This window comes from Pleuronectes platessa, chromosome 13 (genome assembly GCF_947347685.1).
Source record: "Pleuronectes platessa chromosome 13, fPlePla1.1, whole genome shotgun sequence".
Classification (NCBI taxonomy): Eukaryota; Metazoa; Chordata; class Actinopteri; order Pleuronectiformes; family Pleuronectidae; genus Pleuronectes; species Pleuronectes platessa.
In genome coordinates, this window is record NC_070638.1 from 14,745,045 (window position 1) to 14,771,125 (window position 26,081).

The 26,081-nt window shown below is 40.6% G+C and overlaps 2 protein-coding genes across 3 annotated transcripts in view; both read right to left on the reverse strand.

Annotated features, from left to right (window-relative positions):
- LOC128454829 (SPRY domain-containing SOCS box protein 4) overlaps window positions 1-2,474 on the reverse strand; it is a 69,558-nt gene extending 67,084 nt beyond the window's left edge. For both annotated transcript variants that reach the window (XM_053438385.1, XM_053438389.1), the window contains exon 1: window positions 2,273-2,474. The gene's annotated coding sequence lies outside the window, so the exon portion shown is untranslated. The remainder of the gene's footprint in view (window positions 1-2,272) is intronic.
- A 2,482-nt stretch (window positions 2,475-4,956) lies between these two features.
- Window positions 4,957-25,301, reverse strand: LOC128454132 (solute carrier family 25 member 36-A). Its single transcript, XM_053437383.1, has 7 exons — window positions 24,862-25,301; window positions 22,481-22,645; window positions 19,971-20,048; window positions 14,179-14,279; window positions 8,957-9,023; window positions 8,578-8,867; window positions 4,957-7,889 (listed from the first exon to the last, which is right to left on the reverse strand). Exons 1-7 carry the CDS (start codon window positions 24,900-24,902, stop codon window positions 7,696-7,698), a joined length of 936 nt encoding a protein of 311 aa, XP_053293358.1. The 5' UTR covers window positions 24,903-25,301; the 3' UTR covers window positions 4,957-7,695.
- Between the last annotated feature and the right edge of the window lie 780 nt (window positions 25,302-26,081).

A 26,081-nucleotide genomic window follows, 5' to 3' on the forward strand; every position in this document is an offset into this window, starting at 1 on the left:
TTTAAAGCTAGGGTTGGTAATCCTGAAAAAGCTAGCAAGAGCAGGCTACAATATGCAACCCATCAATCCCACCCCCTCCCATCAGCCCTATTCTCGAAGCTACGCCCCCAAGAAAATTAAAGGGCATTGCCTGGCAACTGCTAGAAGCCTATTTTTCTGTGAATCGCTCGCTAAATTCTGGCTGTAATCTCTGTTTCTGTGGTGTATACAGATGTGTTCATCTGCCTTGTTTCGCTTTTCTTTTTATTTAACTCTATTAATCATTGGTGATCATGATATTAGGAGGATTTCGACACAAGATAAAGTGTTTCAGAGACTAATTACCTTTGAGGGTGTGAACAGGAGTCAGAAAGTGGTAGTGAAAGATAAGTGGAGAAGATGAAGGAGTGGTACGTAATGTGCTGGAAACAAGGGGAGGGAGCCGGAAAGTTGCAGGGGAAGTGGTGTGGAAACATAAGAAGAAGAGATGGGGAATGTGAGGAGAGAGAATGAAAGAGAAGAAGGGAAGGAGACACAGGTGGTGAGGAGGGTGAGACGCTGGTGAGCAGCTCGATCTCCCATGGTGCCCGGCTGGTCAGATCCAGCAGACAGATAAATGACCCCCTGTCAACACAACAATGCTCCATCCCATCCTCCCCCTCCATCTCTCTCCCCACCGAGCAAGCCCCCCCGCACCCCACCCTATTAGGACAGGTCATCCATCAACCAGCAGACTCGGCCCACCACACACACACATTTTGACCTGTTAATTGTTATCATTCCAAATGAAGCGAAGCTGCACCTGGCACATCTGAGGGGGCACATGTCACCTCTCCTCTTGTCACACTCGTCCCTGTCCATTTCCCAGGTCCCTCTTCTCTCCCCTTCTCTTCTCTGCTCTCTCCCTCCCCTGCCCTTCTTTTCAACTCCACCTCCATCTACTCCTCTTTCCTCTCATCTCCTCCCAACTCCCACCATCTGCTCTCTGTTTTCCGTGTCCTTGTCACCTTACCCATCTTAGCCAGGTAAATGTCACAGAGAGAAGTGATAAGTCACAGAGTGCTGTGAGGAAAGACGATCCACTTTATTACACAGCTACAACACCTGCTGGGGCCTCTCTGTTTGAATTATATACATCGTAATTCATTTGAGAACAATCACTTTGAAACAATGCAAGGTTCAAAAATGTCTTTCTGCTTTTAGATCTTTGAGAGTTCAATAGTTTCAGTCTGTCATTTCAAAACATGGGGTAAGATCTAGAACCAGAGTGTTATGGATATTTGTGGGCTGACGCAGACACTGATATTAGGGAGTAAAACATTTCCGATAAAAAAAGAATCCTAAGAAGTAGTCAAACCCCTATGACAAAGAAATGTAACAGTGTATCCATTAACTTTATTATAAATAAATATAAACAAAGATAAAACACTAATTGAAAGAAAAAGTAATGAATTAACAATTTCTGGAAAGAAATGCAATGATTTACCTCTGATTATTTTAGCATTTTGGACTATTTGGTGAATACACCCAATAGTCACACACATACTTTCAGTGTGTATGTGTTTACTGTACTTGTGAGGACCAAGACCTTACAGAGTGAGGAGAGTTTTGGTATGTGAGGACTTTTATTTACCGGTCCTCACTTTTTGTAAGGGCTGTTTGAGGGTATGGTTTCAGGGTAAGGGTTAGGTTGAGGTTAGGTTTTTAGTTTGGATGGATTTGGTTAAGGTAAGGGGCTTGGGAATGTATTAAGTCAATAAGTGACCTAGGGTTAGGACGGATAGATAGAAAGATAGAAAGATTAGATAGAAAGATAGGTAGTTAGATATAATTACAATGTGTGTATGTGTGTGTGTGTGTGTGTGTGTGTGTGTGTGTGCGTGCGTGTGTGTCTGTCTGTCTGTGTGTGTCTTTGTGTGTGTGTGTGTGTGTGTGTGTGTGTGTGTGTGTGTGTGTGTGTGTGACAGATTTGGCGACATCAGTATAACAACAAGTAACCATGTGCAGATGCAGATGCACATTCAGGTTCATCGTGTCTTCCTGAGGATTCCTTGTGTCAGCTGTGAGAACTTTAACACAACAACAACAACACAACAAGAGGCCACACACACTACAAGTGAGTAAACAAAGACAAGTTGTGAATATCACATTCACAAAACAACGAAACGTAGTAAAGACACTTTTTTCTGAAGGGGAATCACGGGAACCCGCCGCTCGCCTCCGCGCTGCAACTACACACAACCGAGCGCTCCACCGGATCCACTTCATCCGGTGCAAACAGAGAAACACTCACCGAACAAACTCCAACCGTCACGGTTTCGGGTTTCTGGAGAACCGAGGCCCGTCCTCTCCTCGGCCGGTGACAGCAGCGTTATTCCAGCGGTGGAACATGTGTCTGAGACGAGGAGAGACGGATCCTTTGTTGCGTTAAACCAGCAGCTCCGCTCACAGTCACAGGTAGTCAGGAACCCGAGGATCAGTCTCCATTTACTCCGCACAACGGCCGCTGATTGGTCGTTTACACCACAACATAGCGTCACGCCCTCCTGCTATTGGCTGAGACTCTCGTGGTGCGTTCAGGATTTCTCAGAAAGTCAACAAACCCAATTCTAGAGGAGTTCATGCCATGTATGTCCTAAAACTTTATGTAAATTGATATTAAAAGTTCTCATTGTGCATCATTGGTTTATACCAGTTCTACCAATATTACTATTAGTGCTATTACTAATACAGCTGTTACTACGACTAGTAGTAGCAACAATACTGTAGCATAATAACAATGATACAATTCATAAGTGAGCTTTCTAATAACTTGCATAACTATTGTTGGATTTTTCAGATCCATGTGGGATATAATCTTGTTGGAATTTTTATATTTTATTGGGATCATCTGTTTTATCCAATTATGACTGCTTTATTTCCTTCGAATGTATTCACTTTATTATGCTCCAAATCAAATATAAGTTCTACAGATGTTTTGCTGCTTTTATTTCAGATAATCACTTTCAACTGCATCTTCAAATTCTGTCAATAATTCAATAATTTGATATCCTTTCACCAGTAGACACTCTAGTTAGTTAGTTAGTTAGTTAGTTAGTTAGTTAGTTAGTTAGCTAACCCTAACCCTAACCCTAACCCTAACCCTAACAGAGGGTGATATTCAGTGCCACAGCAATGCACATTCACAATTACTCTTGCAAACCATGTGCCGGCAACAGATCAACACCTAAAGCAAACAGGACACATCAATAGGAAATAATAATAATAATAATAATAATAATAATAGTAATAATAATAGCAACAGTAATCAAGGACGTGTCATTAACAAGAGCAAAAGAGCTGGTTAGTGGTACAAATTTAGTGCTGCAGGTACTAGGCTTTCAATGAAGCAGGCCCTGCCGCACAAAATTGACCAGTACCTGTGTCCTGATGACTTAATGTTAAGGTGGCATGTGAGTTTATATTTTTAGAAAGTCAGGGTTTTGATCACTGTGAAGCACATTTTCAGATTCGACAAAAGTATTTTACAATGTAATTATAATGGTTTTATTGCATACATTATCATAATAGTTTCATATTTATATAGTGGCCTTTGATCAGTGTTTTATGATAAAAAGCAATGTCCACACCTATACCTGGCAGTGATATTTCCCACAGCACTTGAAGGTGCCATCCTCCCCATGCTTAATTTCTTCGATCTTGTGTACATGTCACACTTTGGCCTTCAGCACCCATTTCACCACTCTACCGATCAGTGGCCTGTTAGGATGAAGTCAGTTCAGATTCATTACCACAAAATCAAGAATGATGTGCTGTAAAATCTGGATCTCACTATATTTAGCTTAAGGAATACAGAGTAGGTCTGATTGATTTCCATCTGGTCATTGTGTGTGTTTGTTTGAGTGTGGGTGTGCATGTGTGTGTGTTAATGTGTGTGGCGCTGTTTGTGCTTAGTCCAACCATGACCACGTATGATGATAGATTATTCCCATTTCCATCTACTCTCATACATTGATTAGTTCTGCTGCAGGTATAACAAAAGAACTAAACAGAGATAAACACAAATCGATGCTTTTATTGGCCTCTAATGTCTGAGCATTACAATTAGGATGTGAGCTATGAGGAAGCAGAGTGTGTGTGTGTGTGTGTGTGTGTGTGTGTGTGTGTGTCAGAGTGAAGCTATGTCATCGCTTTATCTTACACGACTTGTTTAATTACCTGCATATTTAATTATAACATTATTATGACATTGAAATGAAACCAAAATTATACCTTTGCTTTTCTATGAGCAGCTATTTGGCTCCTCCCTCTGGTCCTGGTAGGTAATTACAGCTAGTTCCTTGTCCTTCGTTTCATCCTTCCATTTCTATTCCTTTAGGTTCTTGATCATTTTAACATTATATGTATGGAATAAAAAATTGTGTCTACTAAGTTACTTTTTTGCTGTGTCTGTTTAGATATATGGCATTTAATATGTGTGTATATAAGGAAATATACACAAATATCTAGTTTTTGTATCCTGAGAGTCTGGGATTAGGTTAATTGTATTATATAAATTGACCGTAGGTGTGAATGTAAGAATACATGGTGGTTTGTGTCTTTATCTTTTCCGCTGCAATTGGCTGGTGACATGTTCCTGGTGAAACCCTGCTTCTTGCCCAATGTCCAATGGGATTGGAAACAGCCCCCCCGCCAACCTCGGGATAAACTTTATAGATGATAGATGGATTCTCAGCATCTTTGGCACAGAGATTTCCTCTGGGATTAATTAAACTTGTTTTTTTATCTATAAAATGAAAAAAAAGGAAAAGGTTTCCTCTATTCTTTACATAAATCAAAATAATTTTTCCTGCTTTACTCAAGAATAGGGGTTTTTCATCATACATAATCCTGACACATGAACAACTCTAACCGTTACAAACAAATACGCAATACTTTGGAGTTAGTAAAGAAATGCAAAAATAAATTGGACATATCTATAGTTGAAAATGGATTTTATTTACTTTTGTCTTTGAAAACAAACAAACAAAAACACATCAACAACTGAGCTGGCAAAAACAAATCTTCCAGGTTTCATTCGACCCTGCATTAGGCGGCATCCTGTCTACAGCCTGAAGAGACAGCGTTGCATACAGACACTGAAATTAGGTTAAAACGAAAAAATAAAAATAAATGAAATGTCCAGTTGTCTGTTCATGTCACATTTTGGTAGTTTGGCCTCAAGTGTTACTGCGATAAAGCTGAAGACATAAAAAGCCATTAGTGTTTTATAGCAAAGCGTGGACATTAAAGTGAGTCAGCAATTTTTCTCAAGCACCAACATCAACTCAGGAGTTGCAACAAGTCACCGGAGACTGGAAATCAATAACTATTACGAGTTACAGCACCTCGGTTTGCCTCCGACATAATACTGCAAGGAGGAGGGAAAATGAGTGTTCAAGAACATCGTGTTTTCTGTAACTGGTAAAATAAATATTTTAAAACATGAAAGGTGGGAATTTTCAAATTATCCATTGAAGATTGAGTGTGCACTGAGACAGGATTTTACATAACATGCTGATTCGTCCCATAAGGCGGCGGTTTACAGGGATTTTAGAACATGAGATAACTTCAAAGAGCCAATCGTAATCAAGGAACGCCATTATCAGGTATATGATATCGATTTGTAAAAATGATTATCAAACGTTTTAGAGATAGCTTGAATTGTACATTTACTGTCCCATGCCCACAACTCTATTCAGTAACAATCCACTCTGAGCTGAGGTACCCTGCACACATTCCAGTTTTTGAACTCTCAAATTAAAACACTTCCAATTGGATATTCAAACATGTTGCTATGAGACCCCAAAATACTCTTGTCAGACACTATAGAACTTTGTAAACACGTTACAGAAACATCCTAACGTTGCGAAATGGAACACTTTTAATGAACGCTGTAAAATAACTAATCAACACTGCAGCACATCCGTAGACGAGACGTTTTTGTGCTGCAGCTTTTCTCAGGTTCCCTGTACAAGCAAATGTTTTGAATGGCAGCTCACAGCAACATGCAAGTGCAGGAAGAAAAGAAAAAAAAAAATCACACAATGTCAATATTCATGTCAGAAGTCCATGTCAAAACAAGGTTAAATTGCACAAAAATGAAAATCATACATGGACCTAAAAAAACACACTATATATAATATGAATATACAGTATCTATATTATATAAACACATTTGGACATCCTTCACAGCTACTGACAACTCTAAACTGTAAAATATATCTGCTATAAGAACAGTTGCGCAAAATACCATTTCGATATACAGCAATACTTTTTTTCCTTCTTTTACAATGTACAAGTTAAAACTGTCCACACAATAAAATGCAAAGCACAAGCCCCTAAAAGGCCACAAAAGTGCATGTTATCAGGTCAGATGGAAGCCACTGGAAGGAAGGACTGGCAGGAGAGTGGGAGCGAAGGCTCCCGGTGTCGCAGGGGAGCTTCTCTACACTCAGTCTTGCTAGTTTTATAATTAGAGGAGGGAAATCTGGAGTAGATATTTATTATACATGCAGGCACACACAAACACACGACTGCAGTTGCACAAACACATACACGCACACAGTCATGAGCGTGAAAGTGACTAATGTGTTAAACTCACAGATGAAACCCCATAAATACTCTCCCACTCCGAACGTTTCCCCGACACGTCACATTATATTCAAGTAAGCCACACTCTAAATGTAGTTACTTAGTTTCGGTGCCTTGTAGATACTCACAGACACCTAACAAAGGACACAACGCTCTTGTACTTTCACACAAGATATTTTGTATGTCCTATGCTGCGACAGTGCGCAGGACGCAGCTGGTCTGGTATTTGATCTCTGTTCAGCTTTTAACAAACCGTCAACGCCACAGGCCAACTTCCGCTGGGCCGTGTCGCCGTCAGGCCGAGCTGTAGAGGAATCAAACACCGAATGAAATTCAGCTTTTCAAGCTACTCTTCATAAACACCAGCTAGAGTCTGTGGACGTCACAAGGTGTGAAGGGAGGGGAGGGGGCAGTGCCGTTTGTGAGGGGAATGCTTGAAACCACACTTTCTGTAGTGCAAAAATTAGTGGGTTTCGGTGACGTGAAAACAGTGACGTCTTTGTTTTTCACATTCAACCTTAAATGAACATTCCTCAACTGCCAGCTATCTCATCATACAGTAGTCTTACAGCACTGAAGCGGGGGCAGACAGATTGTCTGCACCCGGAAAGACTCTTGAAACGGACCAACAGTATATTAAGTAACCGTCTTTCCTGTCAAGTTCAGTTTCCCCCGATATCTCTATGAAAGTGAGGAACTGTTTTTGATCCTTCACTTAAAGGAAGCAAGCTAAAACACTTTTCTGTTAAGGCCACTGAAATGTGCGTAATTCTTTTCCTTCAGAGGTACCTTGTGTTTTTGTCTGTGTCCTTCACTCTCTTGTCCCCACTCTTATTACCGCTTCTGTAACCTATGGCGCCCTCTCTATTCCAGCAGCCTGATGAAGGGAACTGGGGGTGGTGATGCTGATATGATAACTATTTTTTTCCCCACCCTTGGTCTTCATGTGATTTCCACATGTCCTCTCCTGGTCCACTAGAGTTTCTTCGGTTTTCCTTTGGTCTTCATTTTGCCAAAGGGCATCCTTCTCAGTCATTTGCAAACCGTCTCCCTCTTTAAACAGGAAGGACACGTGCCCGGTGGCTAACGGCCCAACAGGTACAGTACCACCTCATAGGTGCACATCATGATGGCAGTGTTGGGGATTTGTCTGACGAGGTGGGTGGTCAGGCCGCGGTACAGCGCCCGGTATCCCTCCTCCTTTGGTACCGTGAGCAGAGTTTGGAAGAAGGAGCGATACTTGCTGCCCTCTTCTCGTAGCCGCGTTCGTATCACTTCTGCAATTTGAGAGGAAAGAAAGAAAATTGTGTTAGATGTCATCGTACTTATCAACTGTGAGCGTACGCCCCTGGACCTGCCTAGTCCTTTACAAAACAAGTTGCTAGATATACGGACGACTCGATGTCCCAGAATACCTTTGCACAAGTCAAACTGAAGGTATCTGAACTTCTGCATTCAGCCTGGTGGAGAATGAGAGTGCTATTTATAGCATAAGTGGAGCATGCTATTTTCCAGTCACAAAATGTGAGTCACTGCCTCACTCAAAATGCAACATGTCATAATGCTACAATGCCATGTGACAGTTTGTATTCCATAACAGATTCTAACAATTAGAGGCATCTGTCTAGTTATACATGTTAGAGAGAGTCAGAGTACCGCCACAGATGGTGACATGTTCAAAATGGATTGTGGGTATTTAAGATGGCAACTCTGGTTCTCTATCAGAAATCTGAGGACGGGCGTTGTGCTCAAAACGTCGTTGGCAAAATAAACCCCCAACATCTATACATCTCAATATTCTTCATACATTATGCATTTAAAAGCACTAAAAATGTTGACACAATAAAATACTAACTGCCTTATTTAAACAATAAGGCCACATTCCATGGGGTTTGTTGACAAAATCATAAATATGGAATATCATTGGCTTTATCTTTGGAAAAGGTGAGTGTGAGAGAAGCGTACCATGAGGGTAGGCTATGGAGGTGGCACAGGTCTTGGAGGTGGCTGCAGCGAGCATCATGCCCACAAAGTCTGAGGCATCTTTGACCGACTCTTCCTCTTCGTCCATGCTGGTGTGGGCCTTGTACTCCAGCAGTTTACGTTTGATGCTCTCATAGATGACAAAATGGACAACAGTCTCTGAGATGCCAGCGTATGAGGCTGACATGCCCCGGTAAAAGCCTCGCAGGCCGTCCATCTGGTAAACCCGCCGCACGCACTCAAACGCATTCATTGGCCGCTCACCCCGGTTTCTGTAAGGATAAAGAGCCTTTTAATTCAAGTCTACAAACGCCATGTTTAAATTCTCATTAATGTTATAAAGAGGAGTGAAGTTCCTCACCTGGCATCCAGCTGCAGACGTGTCTTTATCAGCCAGATGGGGTTGGTGGCTGTGATGGCGGTGAACCCTGGGAAATTCAGAGGGGGTCAAAGGTTCAGACAGAGGCAGAGACACGTGGAAGAACACAATCTTATCAAGTGAACTAAATATTCTATATGGTGCAAGAACAGTGAGACAGTGCTTCACTAAACAGGATCAACTTGCTTCCGTGTTTCACTTTTGACCAAGCTATCTCTACTGGGTCCTTATTGTAGCAGTATTATCTGGGTGTGTAACTGTACCTCCACCCAGATGTGCATGATCGGCGTGTGTAAATAAGTAAAAGAACCCACAAATCTCTGCTGAAAGATTTGTGGACAAATGTGCAGATACATGGATAGATCTGTGAATATGTGATTCAAGAGAAAATCACTGTATTGATGACTAAATTTGTATCTTGTTTTCAGACAGAGATACACACATAACATATTGATCCTTTTCATGTGAAATGCTCTGGAGGTGCATGTAAACCAAACAGCTAACGTCCTGAAGTAAAATATATTTTATTAAAACAGTGCTTTTTTTCATTCATCTTTTAAAAATAACTACCTGGAACATCTGCGGGTATTGAGGTCAAGCAGAAACTTTATGCTGGCCTCTTAGTGTGGCAGAATGTTATAAAACTTCCGTCTGATTCATTTATTTTTAAATGCTAATGATTTTGGTTCTATTGAGGATCTTTAACAATTAAAACCTCATCCTAAAGAGCATACAGAGGAGGATTTCAGAGATTTCATTTTCACCTGACTTTATTTCAGGATCTGCCATAACACAACTTCAAAGACGAAACACAGTGGGTTTTGACATTGCTCAACATTTTAAAGTTAAGCAATATGAACCAAATGGGCACACACTTATTAGTCAATGAATGTTTCAATTTGTATTTATTCTACAACATTTAACAAACCAGTGGTTAACTGCTTAGATACTACAGATAGGCTGCTGGCCTGATACTCGCCCAACTACAAAAGCAGGGAGATACAAGATGGGGTCTGGAGGAGATTCTTCAATTATTCAGCAGGACTAAAGTGGAAAGTCTCTGGTGTGGAATGTCATGTAGCCTTTAGTTCCTAATGGTGGCAAGCAAACTTGTTCTTAATCCATCTGTCGTCACAGCCAACCTCAATGTTTTCTTAGTTTGAAACAAGAGGTCACTCGAAAAGTAGGTTGCATTGCAAATGCATTGAGAATGCAATGTATGCACAGAATATACAGTATATGAAGCAGATGTGAGTGTGTGCATGTGTTTGCTTGGACTGTGTAGAGGGGAAGTAGCTTTGTTAAGCAGGAGCAGTAGGCAATGTATAGTAATGTGGAGTTTATTATGTAGTGTGTAAAACTAGTTAGTGAGCTTTTTGTATCATCAAGAAATGGCACAAAGTCTCAAACTTTCTGATGTTGATGATCGACAGAGAAACCAAACATGGCTATTTGTGGAAAACTGCTAGACAAGAGCAAGTCTCTAAAGAGGCCTGAGTACATCTAGTCTATCAGTGGGACAGAAAAACCCTACATTAAGGCAACTGCTTGAAGAAGAGAGGAGGACACAGGTCTGTTGCAGAGAGGTAGAGAAGAACAAAAAAGAGGAAGGAGAAAAAAGAAGGAAGTAGCGTCTATGGTGTGTACTCACGAGGGAGGGGCAAAGCTCCTCCAGCTCCTCCCCGCTGCAGCTAGTAGCCTGCAGATATGGGGGGCTCAGATGGCGGGGGTGTCCCACCCAATCACGCAGGGGTGAAAGCTTTACAGTAAAGCCCTAAAATAGACACAGGCTTTTCTGTACCACAGTCACACACAAGCAGCAGTCACATCCAAACCCCAACCCCACCAACCCACCCCCCAAACCCACTGGTACTGCACATGGAGAAGTGATGGGAGGTGAGGAACTCACCTCCCCACATCTATCCCCAAACTCTAAGCCCCATGCCCTCCAATTTACCTTCATTTGTTGAATGAAGTGGTTTTGAATTTATTTTATTTTTCAAATTATAAGAATTTACTCTTTATCAACAGGAATAAAGCAAATGTTGACTGAACAGAAGCCAACCCAATCCAAACCTCCAGCTCCATATCACAGAAGCGAGGCAAAAAAACACAACACACAACAAATACAAAGGCAGAAAATAAAAACTGAAGTTGTATATTCTTCATCATCAGTTTATAGTCTACACATAAATGAAATCAAAATGAGGTAGAAAATAAGAGGCAGGTTGAAATGCTAACCTTGTCGTTAAGAGGGGAATGATAGTGATGAAAAAAGGAGTAAATTTTATGACCATGTGATGAAGTATATACAAAGTGAAGTGAGACAATGAGGTGGAACTATCAATACAACAAAGTCTGCCCTATATAGCTCTCAGGGCAAAAACTGATTCTCTGGAGAAACTGGGATTTATTTAAAAATAACATAGAAATCTCCTTTCACTGAGAGAAAATTGGTCCCTAGAGAGAAAAAGAGACAAGTCCTCTTGAATGTCACAGAACACGACACTCAGAGTAAAAAGGGAAAATAAGTTTTTGCAATTGCAGAATGCAAACATTTATTGTCTATGTCTAAACATATATCCTAACATCATGTTTATAAGCACAATATTACAGAGATGCCCATTTAATTTAACTTCATAGGGAAAATATAATTCCAAGCTTGAATTTGATTTCTTTAATGGAATTTTGATTATTTTGCTTCGAGTATAAATCTTATTAGGTAACCTTATGAATGGGACAAGGTGTGCTCATTAATATCTGATCTGATCATTTGTTTCTCAAAATATCACCACTTCTTCCTCAGAACCAACTATATATAGATATATAAATAAATAAATAAAGGTGACTTAGCAAAGACTTAGCTGGTGTGTGTGCTGAATGTATTTTGCCACATAAACCTAAAGACTCGAGCTAATGTTCAAAAACGTCAATAGGACAACATAAAGTAACAAATAATTTTATTAAGGGAAATGAACCTCACTTGATTTCCTGCGTAGTCATCTCTTTAAGCATTACGCAGATACTACCGTATATATGTGCATTGGAACATAATGCCTGTAATGTGTCCAGGGGAGTTTGACCTACATTCAAGGCAAATATGCTTTAGATTACGTGCAGGAGAGGAAGATATGTCGGAGTAGAGTCCAACCAAGCCTCCCTTTCCTGGACTACAAATGGAGCAAACCATTCAAAGTAGAGAGGCAGTAACTCTTCAAAGTTATGACACGGAAAAAGATATCTGGCATCTGCGTTCAATGAACCAATTCAGACACAAAGGTTTTCTGTAGTTATGCTTCTTCCCAGTGCTGAACAGCTCGGGGAGAGTGTGTGTGAAAAATGTGTGAATATGAACGACAATGAGGCAGTTGTGTAGCTCAAGATACCAGAAGACAGTTGTACGCCACTTGTGGCTTATGGGCTAAGGTATAATATAAACATGCCTGTGGGCGTCACTGTCATGCTAATGCGGATGTGTATGAAACATCAAGGGAAAAGAGCACTATCCTTAAAGCATGATGTTCATTTTAAATCCCTCCTTGTTTGTGATACAATGTCTTATGTTTGCATCATTTTCTTTACGTAACTGCGCTTTAACTGTGTGTTTTATAGCCTGATAGAAGAACTGATGATAGGAGATTCATGGAAAAATCTTCAGTATATTCAACGCCTCGGAAAATACAATGAAAGTCATGAAAGGCTTTTGGATGGAACAAAACCAATTCTCCTTTAAGAGAAACCAAGATGAGACACTAATGGTATTGGTAAATGATGACAGAGTGATGACAACCTTCTGGAGCCATGACAAGGTTAGCATTTCTTTTAGGCTGACAACATAAAATCTAATTATTTGTCATTATTTGACCCTTACTTTTTTGAGAAAATAAGTAGAGGGAAAGGGGGGAGGAGTGTGTCAAGACTAAGAAATCTGTATCAGAAGAACCTAAACCTACAAACCAGCAGCAAACACACGCAATGGTGTTATCATTACAAATGAATAACCATCATGAACTTTCTAATATTCATAAAATAATCACCATGGTTTTCATCATACCAGTGTAAAGAAATTTGGTGCTACCTGACGTGTCCGCCCAAGTGCCAGGGGCCCCGGTTGACCTTTGGGGACAGTGCTCTCTCCTCTATACACACACACAGAGCAAAGAAGGGGGCCCAGACCACACTGTTCAAGTAACAACTGGGATGTTAAACCATTTACAGAGTCCTCTGGCGAGGCCTCAAAATTAAAGAATAAAAAGATATATAGTAAAGAAGGGAGAGGAGGATCAAACAATAATAATGTAAGACATAGGTGGAGGCAGGGTAAGGAGAGGAGGAAAGCACAACCTAAGCTTTGAGGACCACGTGTTTTTCTTCTTTTGTCAAGCAGATAGAAATACTGTACATGCAGCATAGTCATGGGTAAACGTCATCAGTGACATTATAACTCCTAACTGCTTGGCTGCTGGGTTTCACCTGGTTTTAATGCGGATGTAAAGGTTCTCTCTGCTCAAACATATGTGAGCTGTAGAGACACCATGAAGAGACAAGATACGAAGAATAAGGAAGGGTGTATGTGCGGGGGGGGGGGGGGGGGGGGGGGGGTTAGAAAAAGATGAGGAGAGTAAGTGCTATGTGCTGGTTTCAAGGTGCCCGTTTTTCTTAATTGCCAGGTATGAGATTAACTCTGTCATGTGAAATCATTTGATTGTATAAAATACAGTGCTTGAAACATCAGTAAATGGATCTTTTGAGGCCAATTTTCACCATGGCCAAGGTAAAGGTCAAATTGATCCTAAGAGTCTTAAATTGTGCTTTCTGTTAAATCCGGTATTGTTTTTATTTAATATTTCTAGGCATAAAAGAGCAACGTAATATCTAGTCATGACAGATACTATATGTTAGCTTCTGCATGCTTTAGGTATTGACTTTTAGCTTTAGTTGTGAAGATCCCACCATCCCACACATGTATATAAAGGAGGGGTAAAGGGGTAAATGAAGAGACAATTTAGGGATGTTTAAAAACAATGAGAAAGTAAAAATAAACTATATGTATCTCATGACGACAACATGTTTTTTCTTTTTTATAAAACCAAACATGACTTACACTGCCCAGGCAGACTGACAGGCAGAATTAACAGAGAGTAGGATAGACAGATTGAACAGACAGAGAGACAGAAGGGGGGGGGGGAGGGAGCCGTCATTACCTGCCAAACCAGCAGACACCATGTGCACCTGGGTAGAGTCTGGCTCCAGTATGCCATTCAGCTTCTCCTTGGCTGTTGAATAGGCCGCAAAGTAGATCGCCCTGTGGGAAATAACACCATGATTAAAACAATGCGAGAGAGGGGATTCTAAGAAATTTAAAAACCCTGGATAAGCTGACTTAGGTCAACTACGGCTACACAGTAATGAAACCCTGGAAGAAGACACTATATTTCCCCATTAGATTCTTCAGTGTGAATTGCACTTTAAAAAAGGACCTACTGGAAGCATTAGCTACATACTTAAAAGCAAACAAACTGTGTAAGTGTGTGGTTCATATACAAAATTGCATTGATGTTTTTTCCAAATTACTTGAATTTAGATGCAGTTGAAATAGTGCATGAGGGCAAGCAATAGAATGAATTGGCCAGCTAATATGCCACAAATGCCAAATATGCCAGAATTCCTAGTGGTCTGCCGCTTCTGTTAAACCAACACATTCCATGTCACAGTTGGCCACTGCCAGACAATAACTGCCTATGAATGCATATTAGGGCTGAACGATTTGGGAAAATAATCTAATTGCGATTTTTTTCACAAATATTGCGATTGCGATTTAATATGCGATTTTTTTATTTTATCTTCTTTTTCCCCCCAAAAAAACCATAATGAATGATTTAAATATGACCAACACAATATTATATACATTTACTGTACAATATTCTTTCCCACATTTTAATTTAACGGCTCATTACAGAAACAAGAACAACAAATCAGTGTGCATTTAAGTAATTTAATCAAAGTCATTGTAAGTATAAACACAAGGCATTCACTTTTTATAACCTGTGTGCAAAATTTACCGTCTCGAAAAAAACATTTTTATAAATTATAGTCTTACTGCTCTCAAGTCAGTAACATTTCCAGTGTTGGGAAGGATACTATATTCTATATACGTATTCTGAATACTTGGATTACTTCCACATTTAATTGTATTTTATAAGTGTTGGAATGCAGCGTTGTTATAGTCAGTGGAGCAGCAGCAGTTTAAGCTCTGTGTCAGCGGATGCGGCGGGCCAGCTGGATGCGCTGGAAGGGCAGCTTGCGGATCAGCAGCTCCGTAGATTCCCGTTCATGTCCGGGTGGTCGTGCAGCGGCATGGAGGCGCGCGGGCCTCAGCAGGAACACCCCCATGCTGAACACCTCCGTCTCGCAGATGTGCATGTGGGTGACCGTGGGGCTCTGGAGCCCCGCCGCCCCGGAGCACGGCTTGCTTTTCCGGGGAGCGATTTTCAGGTCCGCCGCCCGCAACGCGGTCAGCAGCGGGATGAGCTCGCTCTGTGAGTCCGCCACGTCCGAAGACTTTAGGACCCTGTAGGTGATGCAGGCTTGCTTCGCTATCTTCTTGATCAGAGGAGTTTTGTGGTCCCGCGGCATTCTTGCTGCGGGTGAGGACAGCAGCCCAGTGCCCTACTCTCTTTCGCACGTTTTAATCGCGCACGTTGCGATTAGAAAATCGCGTTTTATCATATCGCGATTTTATCGCAAATGCAATTAATCGTTCAGCCCTAATGCATATACAAATGTAATAACAGTGGGCTTGTCCTCCGAAACACCTACTGCTGTTCAGGTGCAGTCCTGCCTGATAAAGGCCAGGTGGTGTTCTGTTGTTGATGTGCAATTCTTTTGAAATGACAGTAATTTCCTAATTCTTTTTCTGATATTCTTGCCAATTTCCCATAAGTAGTATTAGTATTATTCATATTGCATTATTGTTGCATAGCCACAAATCCCACACAACAAAACCTGTGTATTTCACAGTCTGACTGTGGCCTACCACTTTCTAATAGCATGTGCCACAAGGAAGCAGTGTGCCGGTGGAACACGAATATCATACCACTAGAGATCAGCACATGCTAGTGAAGTAATCGGGAAATACCACTGAAACTATACCACTGAACCACTAGTCGCATATAATCAGCTACTTTCCGATCCCCGCACTACTGCTTTAGAGTGTCGATGTGGCATACTTTAGTAGCAGATTTATCTCCCATGATTCTCTCTGTCCCACACTAAATAAAGTCAAAGGATTTAGTCATTGCTGCTGAGTGGATCTAAACCCAGTGACCTCTACTCCCCCGGCCTCGTTCTGAATCAAGAGCTTGCATGCACAACATAATCGTGCTGCTCTGCACATGAATCATGTGATTGGCTGGGAACGTGCATGTGCATCTCCAATACATATTGAGCGATACTGCTGGTGCAGGGCATCTCATATATACGAGTGTGTGTTGCTAATGAACGCCAGCAGCATGTTCAGCGGAGCGCGCTATCCTTAGCATCAGAAGATGTTTTTAGCACTCGAGCATCAGAGTGCTGTTTCCTAATTATAACAGGAGAGAATGACTCTGCAGCCCAGCAACCCAGAATTTCACTGACACATAAATATTGTAATAAATCTGTTACTCTTTTCAGTTATATTGCATGTTAAGTTCAAGCATTTATCTAAATGACTGTGATCAGTAATTTGGAAAATGTTGCTTCTTGCTTTTAATGTGTGTCTGAGACATTTCCATTTGGATTTCAGATCAATTTCAGCAAAAGTGTATTGTAAATTCTATTTAAAAACCAGAAGTATCCGTCTTTAATAGAGATGTTCCAATCCTGGTACCACTAATGAAAATGAATCCGATACTGCTGAAAATGACAGGTTGAGCTTCGTCGAGTACACAAATCTATGGACCAATCCCTTACAACGTCTTTCAACTATTTGAATTTCAACCAGAAAAAACTTGAATATTCTTTTCCGCTCCCAAACAGCAGAAAATTGGCGCTGCACTGCCAATTCAAGAACTGTTTTTCAAGTGGCGAAGAAGAAGTGATTTTGAAAAGGTAGCCTTAGCCAGTGCAGCAGTGAGCACTGGGAACTTTATTCAAACAATGTGATAGGTTTGACAAAGACAGCCCCAAAGCTAGAAAGACAGCTTACAAACTTGTGACAGTGGCATACAGCTGTTAAACTACATTATATAAGTTGTTTTTTCTTTAAATGCACTGTAATGGATCAGCACTTCACATGCAAAGTCCAAGTATTGGAATCCATATAAGAAGGGTATCAGGACATCTGTAAACGATGCCAAATGAGCTATTGTGAATTAAAATAACATCTGAATAGAGGGTAACTAAAGGTATCCACAAGCTTATGTTCGATATGTCAGTGTCCTCATTAAAGCGGTGTCTTCAAATTTAATATCGCAACAAGTACACTGTTGTGTGATACAGCTTGAGTAAAGTGGTGGGGTCAAGTACAAGTATCCATTACATATGTTATGATATACCGAACCCAGCCTGGCACTGTGGGAAAACGGGCGACATCAAACTGCATTAAAAACAGGGGAAGGGGACATATGTTGCCAATGAGTTGACCAGGTTTATAACTTATGTAACAATGTCTTCCTATATCACAGCTACCTATAGATGTCGTGACCAGAAAACAAGCCACCACTTCCACAGCTGGACAACTATCCCACAGGGTGAACATACACACACATACACACACATACACAGACAGACAGACAGAAATGCCCAAAGGGTATTTTCCACCCCACAGAGAGTCTGCATTAGACAGAGCCGGACAGCAATGACAGTGAAGAGCCCACACTTATAAATGAATACATGCAATCATGACAAACACTGTGTGAGAGATGGAGAATATGAGTATGTAAAGGATGACTCAGATACAGAGGCTGCAACGAACCAACGGGAAGAGGATGACAATGGCCATGTGATGCAGCAGTAGCTGGGGAGAACTACACAGCTCCGGGAGGGGGGGGATTAGACACCAGCACAACTGCCTAAATGAAGAACCCTGATGCGATGATACACAACAAAAACAACAACAACAGGCACATGATGCAAGCATCACAGCTGTCCGACGTCTGCTGCTGCCTTTTCATTCAGATTGTAACTCCATTCAGACTCCAGGCTATTATGCAACCAGCTAAGCTAAGAAAGGGAGGACCTGCTCAATTCCACTGGGATTCGAAATTGAGATTTATTTAGTAGAAATTGACTATTGTATCTATAGTTTATAGTTAGTATTTCTGTCAGTTTAACACCATTTATTTGTAACGTACTAGTATTGCAGCCAACATAAGCTGCAAGTGAAAGAAGTTTGTAAAAAAGATAAGATCAAGATACTAGGGCTGCACAATATTAGGAAAACATGCAATATGCGATAACGTTGTTGAATTTTGCAATGATGATAAGACTTGCGATAAATAAACAAATGCTTAAGTATACAGTGTTAAAGTCTTTCTGCTTTGGATTCGCTGCTAACATACAGTAAGTGGTCTATGCAGACACAGAAAAAATATATATAAATTATTTCCATTTCAACAGCATGGTTTTATTGAAAGCCCACCTGGCTACGGACGCAGTGACCACAGAAAGCTCCACGGCCTACATCACTTGCAGTTTCCACTGTACTAGAATTTAGTTGGAAGGCAGATGCGACTCAGAACTAGGGTTGCAAAGGGGTGGACAAGTTCCGGTAAATTTCCGTAAACTTTCCGTAAACTTTCCATGGGAATATTCAGCTCAGGAATTTTTGGAATTTTGAAAGAAAAAAAAATGACAAATTAAACGCTGAGCACTAAAAACATCATTCAAAACTCTATTTTAAAGATGTATGGAATGCAACACACGCTGCACGTTGAATTTTAACCCTGCAATGTGCATCTCTCCATCACTTGTGCAGATAATTCCCAGCATCCTGCACACTACAGCAGGGCTATTGAGGCCTAGTGTAGTGTGCAGGACTAGTCAGGTACGTTTCAATGATATTACTGTGGAATATATATAAGCATGCTGATTGAGGATTGTTCATCTGTTCATCTAGCCTATTTCTATTCATTTATCCATCAATTGTAAAATATTTTTTAGTTGGCCATATTTTTCCAACTGGCCAACTATTTATATCTCTTGCATTGCTTTAGTGTTTTTTTACAAGCTTTTTTCTCATCTTATTCTACAGAACAATTCCACGTGCACTATCTCATGTGTGGAGACATTTTACCCCAGCCAATGTAGAAGGAAACACTGTGTACATTTGCAAATACTGTGCAAAGACCTATGTTAAGAATGACACAAAGATGCAGAAGCATATAGTCAAGTGCCCAAAGTTTCCTCAGGGCTCAAATCAGCCTATGACAAAACAAAATGTTTATATTTATGTCTGTATATGACAATGTTAATACAGTTAGTATAAATTACTCACACAATTTCCAGTTAATTCACGTTAATTCACGTATATTCCCATGGAAAGTTTCCAGCTTTGAATATTGCCGGAATTTTGCAACCCTACTCAGAACTGATCTGAATATCTTTAATGTATTATCTAGGGCAGTAGGGCTTCATCCGATTGTCCAAATACATCGACATGCAGAGCGTGAATACATGGCACATAGAACACCATTAATCACAGTTCAAGCAGTGATGATATCGCTCTGACGGACAATTTTAGATATCTCGTGCAGCCCTACTAGATACTACAAAACAAAATGCCAAGTCTAATGTTAAGTGTAAAGTAAAAGATGTAAAAATGTCTTTATTCTCTAATAACAGGTGGACAAGATGCAGTGAACCTTTTTACTGTTTTGGTTATCGAAAAAACGATTTCTTTTAGCTTTTCTTTGAAACAACTGCTTAAGACAACCTGGTCATAAAGTCTAAAGTCAGTAGGAAAAGACACACAGCAGAACACACCCAGAGCACTGAAGATAAGATGTGCACATACCTGGAAGGTGCCACACCCACAAGGTTGGGTCCCAGTCCTCTGAAGAGTGAACGGGGCCCTTCTTTTTCTAGAATTAACCTGCAGAGACAGAAAGCATTACATTAAACATTTAATTTCGGGTTTTATTTCGGGTCATTCCATCTTGGTGCAGAGCAAGAATACAGTACATTATATAGATAAATCTCCATGTACTATACTTTATATTTATTTATACCACTGGGCAAATATAACTGCGATTGGCTGGAGGGCTCTTTGCTGTACATGCAGGTGTTTTCAAACATTTGCCTCATAACCTTCTAATCCAAAATGTTTAAGATTAAATGTGTTGGAACTTTATCTTGCATATTTGGCAATTATAAAGCAGGATCCACTCTAAAGTTTCACCCACAGCAGTTATTTATCTCACCACAGAATGTCAAAAAAGAAGAAGAAACCCTCTTGTGCTGTGGGATCACAGTCAACGGAACATATCTTGATCTTTTCGGTGTGTGGATTTTCTCATCTTTTAAAATGTTTTGTAATAATTTGTTAATCCAGCTCCAGTTTTCTCCTGCATGTGCGTGTTGTTCCTGTGTTTTTTAGAAAGAACACAGAGCCACAGGACATTGATAGAATGTCCATCACAATATAGAGGTCAACCGGTAGAGACAGCATTTCATTTGGCACAACATCTCTGCTAGTAGCTAAATTTAAATCTGATGTGGGCGCCCTAAGCAAACACACCAGTAAATTATAACTTCTTGGACACCTGGACTTGAAAATCAACAGGGGTAGTGGCGTTATCATGAAGCCTCCCGGATTCATCTTGTTCATTTTCTGTTATGTTCGAAGACGTGTGTCTCCAGTTTAACTCGGTTACGTCCTGGCTTACAGATCACCTTGATTCAGTGCACTTTTTCACATTAGTTGATACATTTTAGAGATCTCTGGTCTATACATTCCTCTGCTCAATTACTGCAGGTCACTGTTACAGTTTCGGAAAGAAAGCTGCAAAGAGCATTACCACAGGCCAAGCAAACAGCCCATTCCAAACATGCAGATTTAGAAAGGGCACTGCACTGGTACCAATAAAGCAAGACACAATACAAATCTTTCTTGGAGCAGTTATGTAGCTGTATTTTGTTTGGCTTGTGGTTTGGTTGAGCTGAGCCTTCCAGCCAAGTGAGGTTAGAGTGTCAGTGCTTTCCCCTGTTACAACTCAAAACATACCCTGGTTTAGAACATACCCAGCTTTAAAATGGAACCAGGCCTTCCCCCTACAACAAGTCAAGCTACTTTGACTTGTGTTTTTTTCTTTCCCACCACTATTCCTAAAACTTCTTTGGTTCCCCTCTGTATCATATAATAGTGGTGTACAGTTTATGCTCTTGTCTCAAGGACAACACCAGAAACTGTTTTTTGTCAGCACAAGACCAATGTTGATCCCAAAACAAAACCCAGATTCACGTCAATCTCTGGAAGGAAGGCATCAGTGCAGTGTTGTAACACAAAATCCTGAAGATAGTGTTGTTAATAAAGGCTCGACGCAGGGAAAACTGACACAGAAAACATTCCCACTTAGTGCAACAGCCTGTGAGAACAAATCAATTCTTCAGCCAAACAAATGGAAGAAAAACATCAACCATGTGACAAAGCATTAAAGCATAAGATTAGAAGTTTGTCAAAGACGCCTAATTAGCTAAATAATTTATGCAAGACCTTGGCAGTGGAAACTTCCTCACACAGCAGCTTGTAACACAGAATACATTGAATACTTATTTAAACACTAAATCCAGCTTCATTAGTTCTCTGTAGGCTCAATACAAAACACCTCACCAGAGTCCGATTCCCCTATACTCCCACTTCATATCTTACTGGTATCTTTCCACAGTGTTTGATAAGGAGAGTCATGACATGTGACACATTGTATTGCATTTCCTGTGTATTTCTTGCATTTGTTACACAGTAGCTTTAAAAAGAAAGGTTTGTCTTTACATCTGTTGCACTCCTCACATGTCTTGGTGGTAGATTCTGGTAGATAACCCTAACCCTAACCCTCTGACAAATATTTCACCAACAATCCAAACAAAAAACTTAAAACCTACAACTAATGTCATAACAACCTCCATTTCCAGTTTAAGACAGCGTGTTGACCAGCTTCAGCTTGGTTAAAAGCATTGATTGATCTGTGAGATTTGGTTACCAGTATTGCACTTTGAAAAGCCCTGGTCCCATACTGATCATGGCATAAGGCAACATGTCAGGATTTCCTGAACTACTTATAAACTGTTAACATGCTAGACTTTGTTTGAAAATTTGCTTACGCAGGCAGAATAAGTTCTGATGTATCAGTTATAGTTAATGTTATAATACAAAAATATCCCACACAATATTCATTAAAAATCCTTACAGTTGGTTGACATAGAGTACATTAGAATTCTACACCCATATCTGATAGCAAAACTAGCCTTAATATGGTATTTTTTAAATGATACCTTGTCAAAATTAGCATTCAGTGTCATTCTCCTTACTTGAGACAGTGCAGAGGCCCTGGGGGAGCGACACGGGCCACACTGGCTCCATTGACGGTGTTGAGGTGCACTTCAGAGATGTAGAAGGTGACGGAGGAGGACTGTAGTCGGGTTTTCACCACCTCCAGGGGACAAGTCAAAATAGCCCCCACAGTACCTCCACATCTACAGAGGGAAGGGGTCCAGAGGTAGAGAGGGAGCAGAGACACAGGGGTTGGTGGAAGAAATTATGAAAAGCAAGGAGGGACAAACATAATAAACACATTCACACTCTTGCTTAGCATTTGCATCGGTCATAAGTGAGAAGGAACAGAAAAAAATGATGTGCATGTAGTTTAGTTATTAATTGTAGGCTCACTTAATTTCTATTAATATTATTCAAACAATCGGTGCAAATGTTTTTTTGTTTCCTCTCCCTGTTTTCTTTGTTAAAAACATTCCTCAACACTGGTCTCCCCAATCATCGGTAACACAATCTATTATTTCTGTCTGCTCTAAAATTATCTAGGAGAAGTCACTCAAGCCTACACCGTGACCTGCTGTTGTGATACTGCAATGTGTAAGATCTCAATAAATGCTCAGTGTATTAGTAACCCGTGTGCTGGCCTATGTCATCTGAGGAGGCGTTATTACCAAGAGTGTTGCCTAGTTGCTGACACACACAAAATAAACAAATACGTTTTTGTTCAGAAATGAACCGGTATTTGAATAGTCCACCTACAGAGAGTATATGTAACATTGTGATCAGTGAAATGTTACAAATGTTCTGTAAACTCACTCTAGCCAGGCTTTCCAAAATAAAGTGGAACCAATGAACCAAAGGAACTGGTGATCATATTACGTAGACTTTGACCTGTACTCTGACAGATGCCACCAGCAGCATGTAAACAAACTGTGGCGGATCTCATTCTGATCAGTGTCCCCCTCATTATGTCAACACATGATGCGTCAATTTCTGAAAAAATATCATTGTACAATCTATCTTATTTATTTCGCCTAAATTGGCGCACAATTCTTTATAAGCCAGGGACCCGCAGACATTATTGTTGCCATTAGTTGATCCAATCTGCTTTAACCGAAGGCTTGGTGCTTTCCACAATAAGACATTGTTGACTATTGTGACAAATGACACAAGTTACTACTAGTTTTAGTCGTACTGGTGTGAGCTAACGTCCTGTTGGCAGCGAATTCCTCGCGTTGCTCTCTCTTTAGTGAAGCAACAGCTATATCTTCATGCTCACAGGCAGCAATGACCTTTGTCCTACTTCCAGGGGCTACAGTGGCGGCTGCATGCATGTGTCTGACAGTGGCTGTGATAGAGAAAGCTGTGTGCTCGGGCTGCCAGCTCAGATCAGATTCTGTTTTATATAGATAGCAACACACTGAGTTGTTTTTATGTTTTAGATCCCTAATTAAAGAGTTAAGAGCGTAGTCCTGGTGCGATAAGATTAGCATATTTGCATATCTAAGGTTTGGTGTGAAAATAAAATAAAAAAGGTGTCAGACAGAGAAACAGTAGTAGATTGAAAACAAGACATATTAAAAGGAACAATCTTACTTCTCCTTAACTTCCTTTCATGATTTCTCGGTTTGGCCTGTTTACAAAATTGTGAGTGAAAATGGTTGCAGAGTGTGGAAAGTTACACAACAGTACAAGTCTTAAAATGATTGGTTTTGGGAACATAAATGATGAGAAGGATGTTTGCAGGTTAATGCACATCTGTTGTACCTCAGTGTCCTTGACAAAGAAACATTTTGAAACCCCTAAAGAACCCTAAAGGTGTTAGAGAAATTGGAGTCTCAGCATCTATATTATATATATATAATGTTTATTCATAATGACACAATATATAGTTATTAATCCCAATCTTGGTTCAATATATGTAGATATAGAATTTGCATCATTCACCTAATTCATCCATTATGCCCTTAAAATGCTAAATTTCAGAGAAAATGTCAGACTGCAGAAGACCTGCATCAAGTTACAGTCAGAGTAGCAATGAACCCGGAAATGGATTTAACTTGCCTTCAAAATAAAGTGTTAACGGGCTGCCACTTTAAAGTAAAAACACGGTATTCAAGAGTTGATGAACAAACCCGAGTTAAGGTACAAAGTGGATACTCTGAATCCAAATTTAAGCTTTACATACTCTTGTCTTGTGATATTTTCCATTAACAAATAAACATATTTTGAAGGGCTTGACAGGAAGTGTCGCTCAAGTAGACGAGTTTGACACTGACGTGCACGCCGTTGGTTGTAACTGGAGCACGCGCACGCGCTGTGCAGAAAAAACATCCATTGCTAAATAAAGAGTAAAAGCAAACAGCACATCTGTGTTTTTACCAAAAAAATAAAACACGACACGGGTTGTGTGACTCACCCTCCGGCGAACAGATGAACCAGTGTGTCCCGTTGGCTCATCGTTGAACATGCTCTGCGAGCAGCGCACACAGGGGCCGCGGCAGAGGGGCCACACACGGGCCGAGAGGATGCGACCGTCCTACGGGCCAACGGCGTCGATGAAGAGGCGCTGACGGCGGCTCTGACGGCGACGGCTGTGGGGCGAGTCTCCGGTGAATCACGCTGCAGTGAGGCCGACTGTCCTCCGCGTGTCCCCCTACCTCTGACACAGTTACCCCCGTTTGGCTACAGGACAAACCTCCGGACAAGCGTGAGCCTCAGCGGGAGAGTCACCGACAAAACAATTCTTCAGCACCGACGATCGTTTTTATAGCTCATCGTCTTTTTTTTTCCTCCTTCGCTGTGATCGCTGCAGCTCGAGAGAGGCAGAGCTCATAGTATTTACTGTACTGTCATAGGCCGAGCAAACACGCGCTGCCGTTGGTCCGCACGGCCTGTGACGTCACGCTACCCGCCCCGAACATGCACTGTTCACATGGTCAAACCCGAATGGAGCCGAGGTGCCTTGACTTTACGCTGACTCGCTTTCATCTGTGGATACGATGCTGCTTGGAGTTATGAGATCATAAGTACTTATACCAGTTGTTCTAAGTGTTTTAATTCAAATTAAGAGAACAATGTCTGAGTCATAGCCCTCATCATACAGAGCCATGTCTATCTGTCATTTATTGCACATATTTTCAAAAACTCGTCATTTAATTGTTTTTGTATTGTAGGATTTCTCTTTTCACTTTTTGATATTGTTTCCTGTGTTTATATTTCTCAAACAAACCTCTGTGTCATATAACACATATTTTCATATTGTAGACATCTAATACATAATTTATTTTTTACATATTTAATTTGATTGTGCTTTCACACTTTGCTCTTAATTTTAGGTTCCTGTCATTATCCGTCTCCTTGAACTGCAGCACTAAGTTCTTAGATTCCCTTTCACTAAACACCAAAGCAAGTTCATTGCATGTGGAAAATCTTTTTGGCAACAAATCAGGTTCTCTTGTCCTATTATACTGTTTAGAGGGCAGATTATGTGCAACAAGTCTTTAATTCCTACAGTTTTTTATTCTGCTGATGATACTAAACTATTTTTTCTTTTATTATTTCTACATAGATGTATTTTTGCAGTAGTGTGCCTTAAAGTACATGCCATTATTTAGGGTTATTAGATTTACGGTTTCA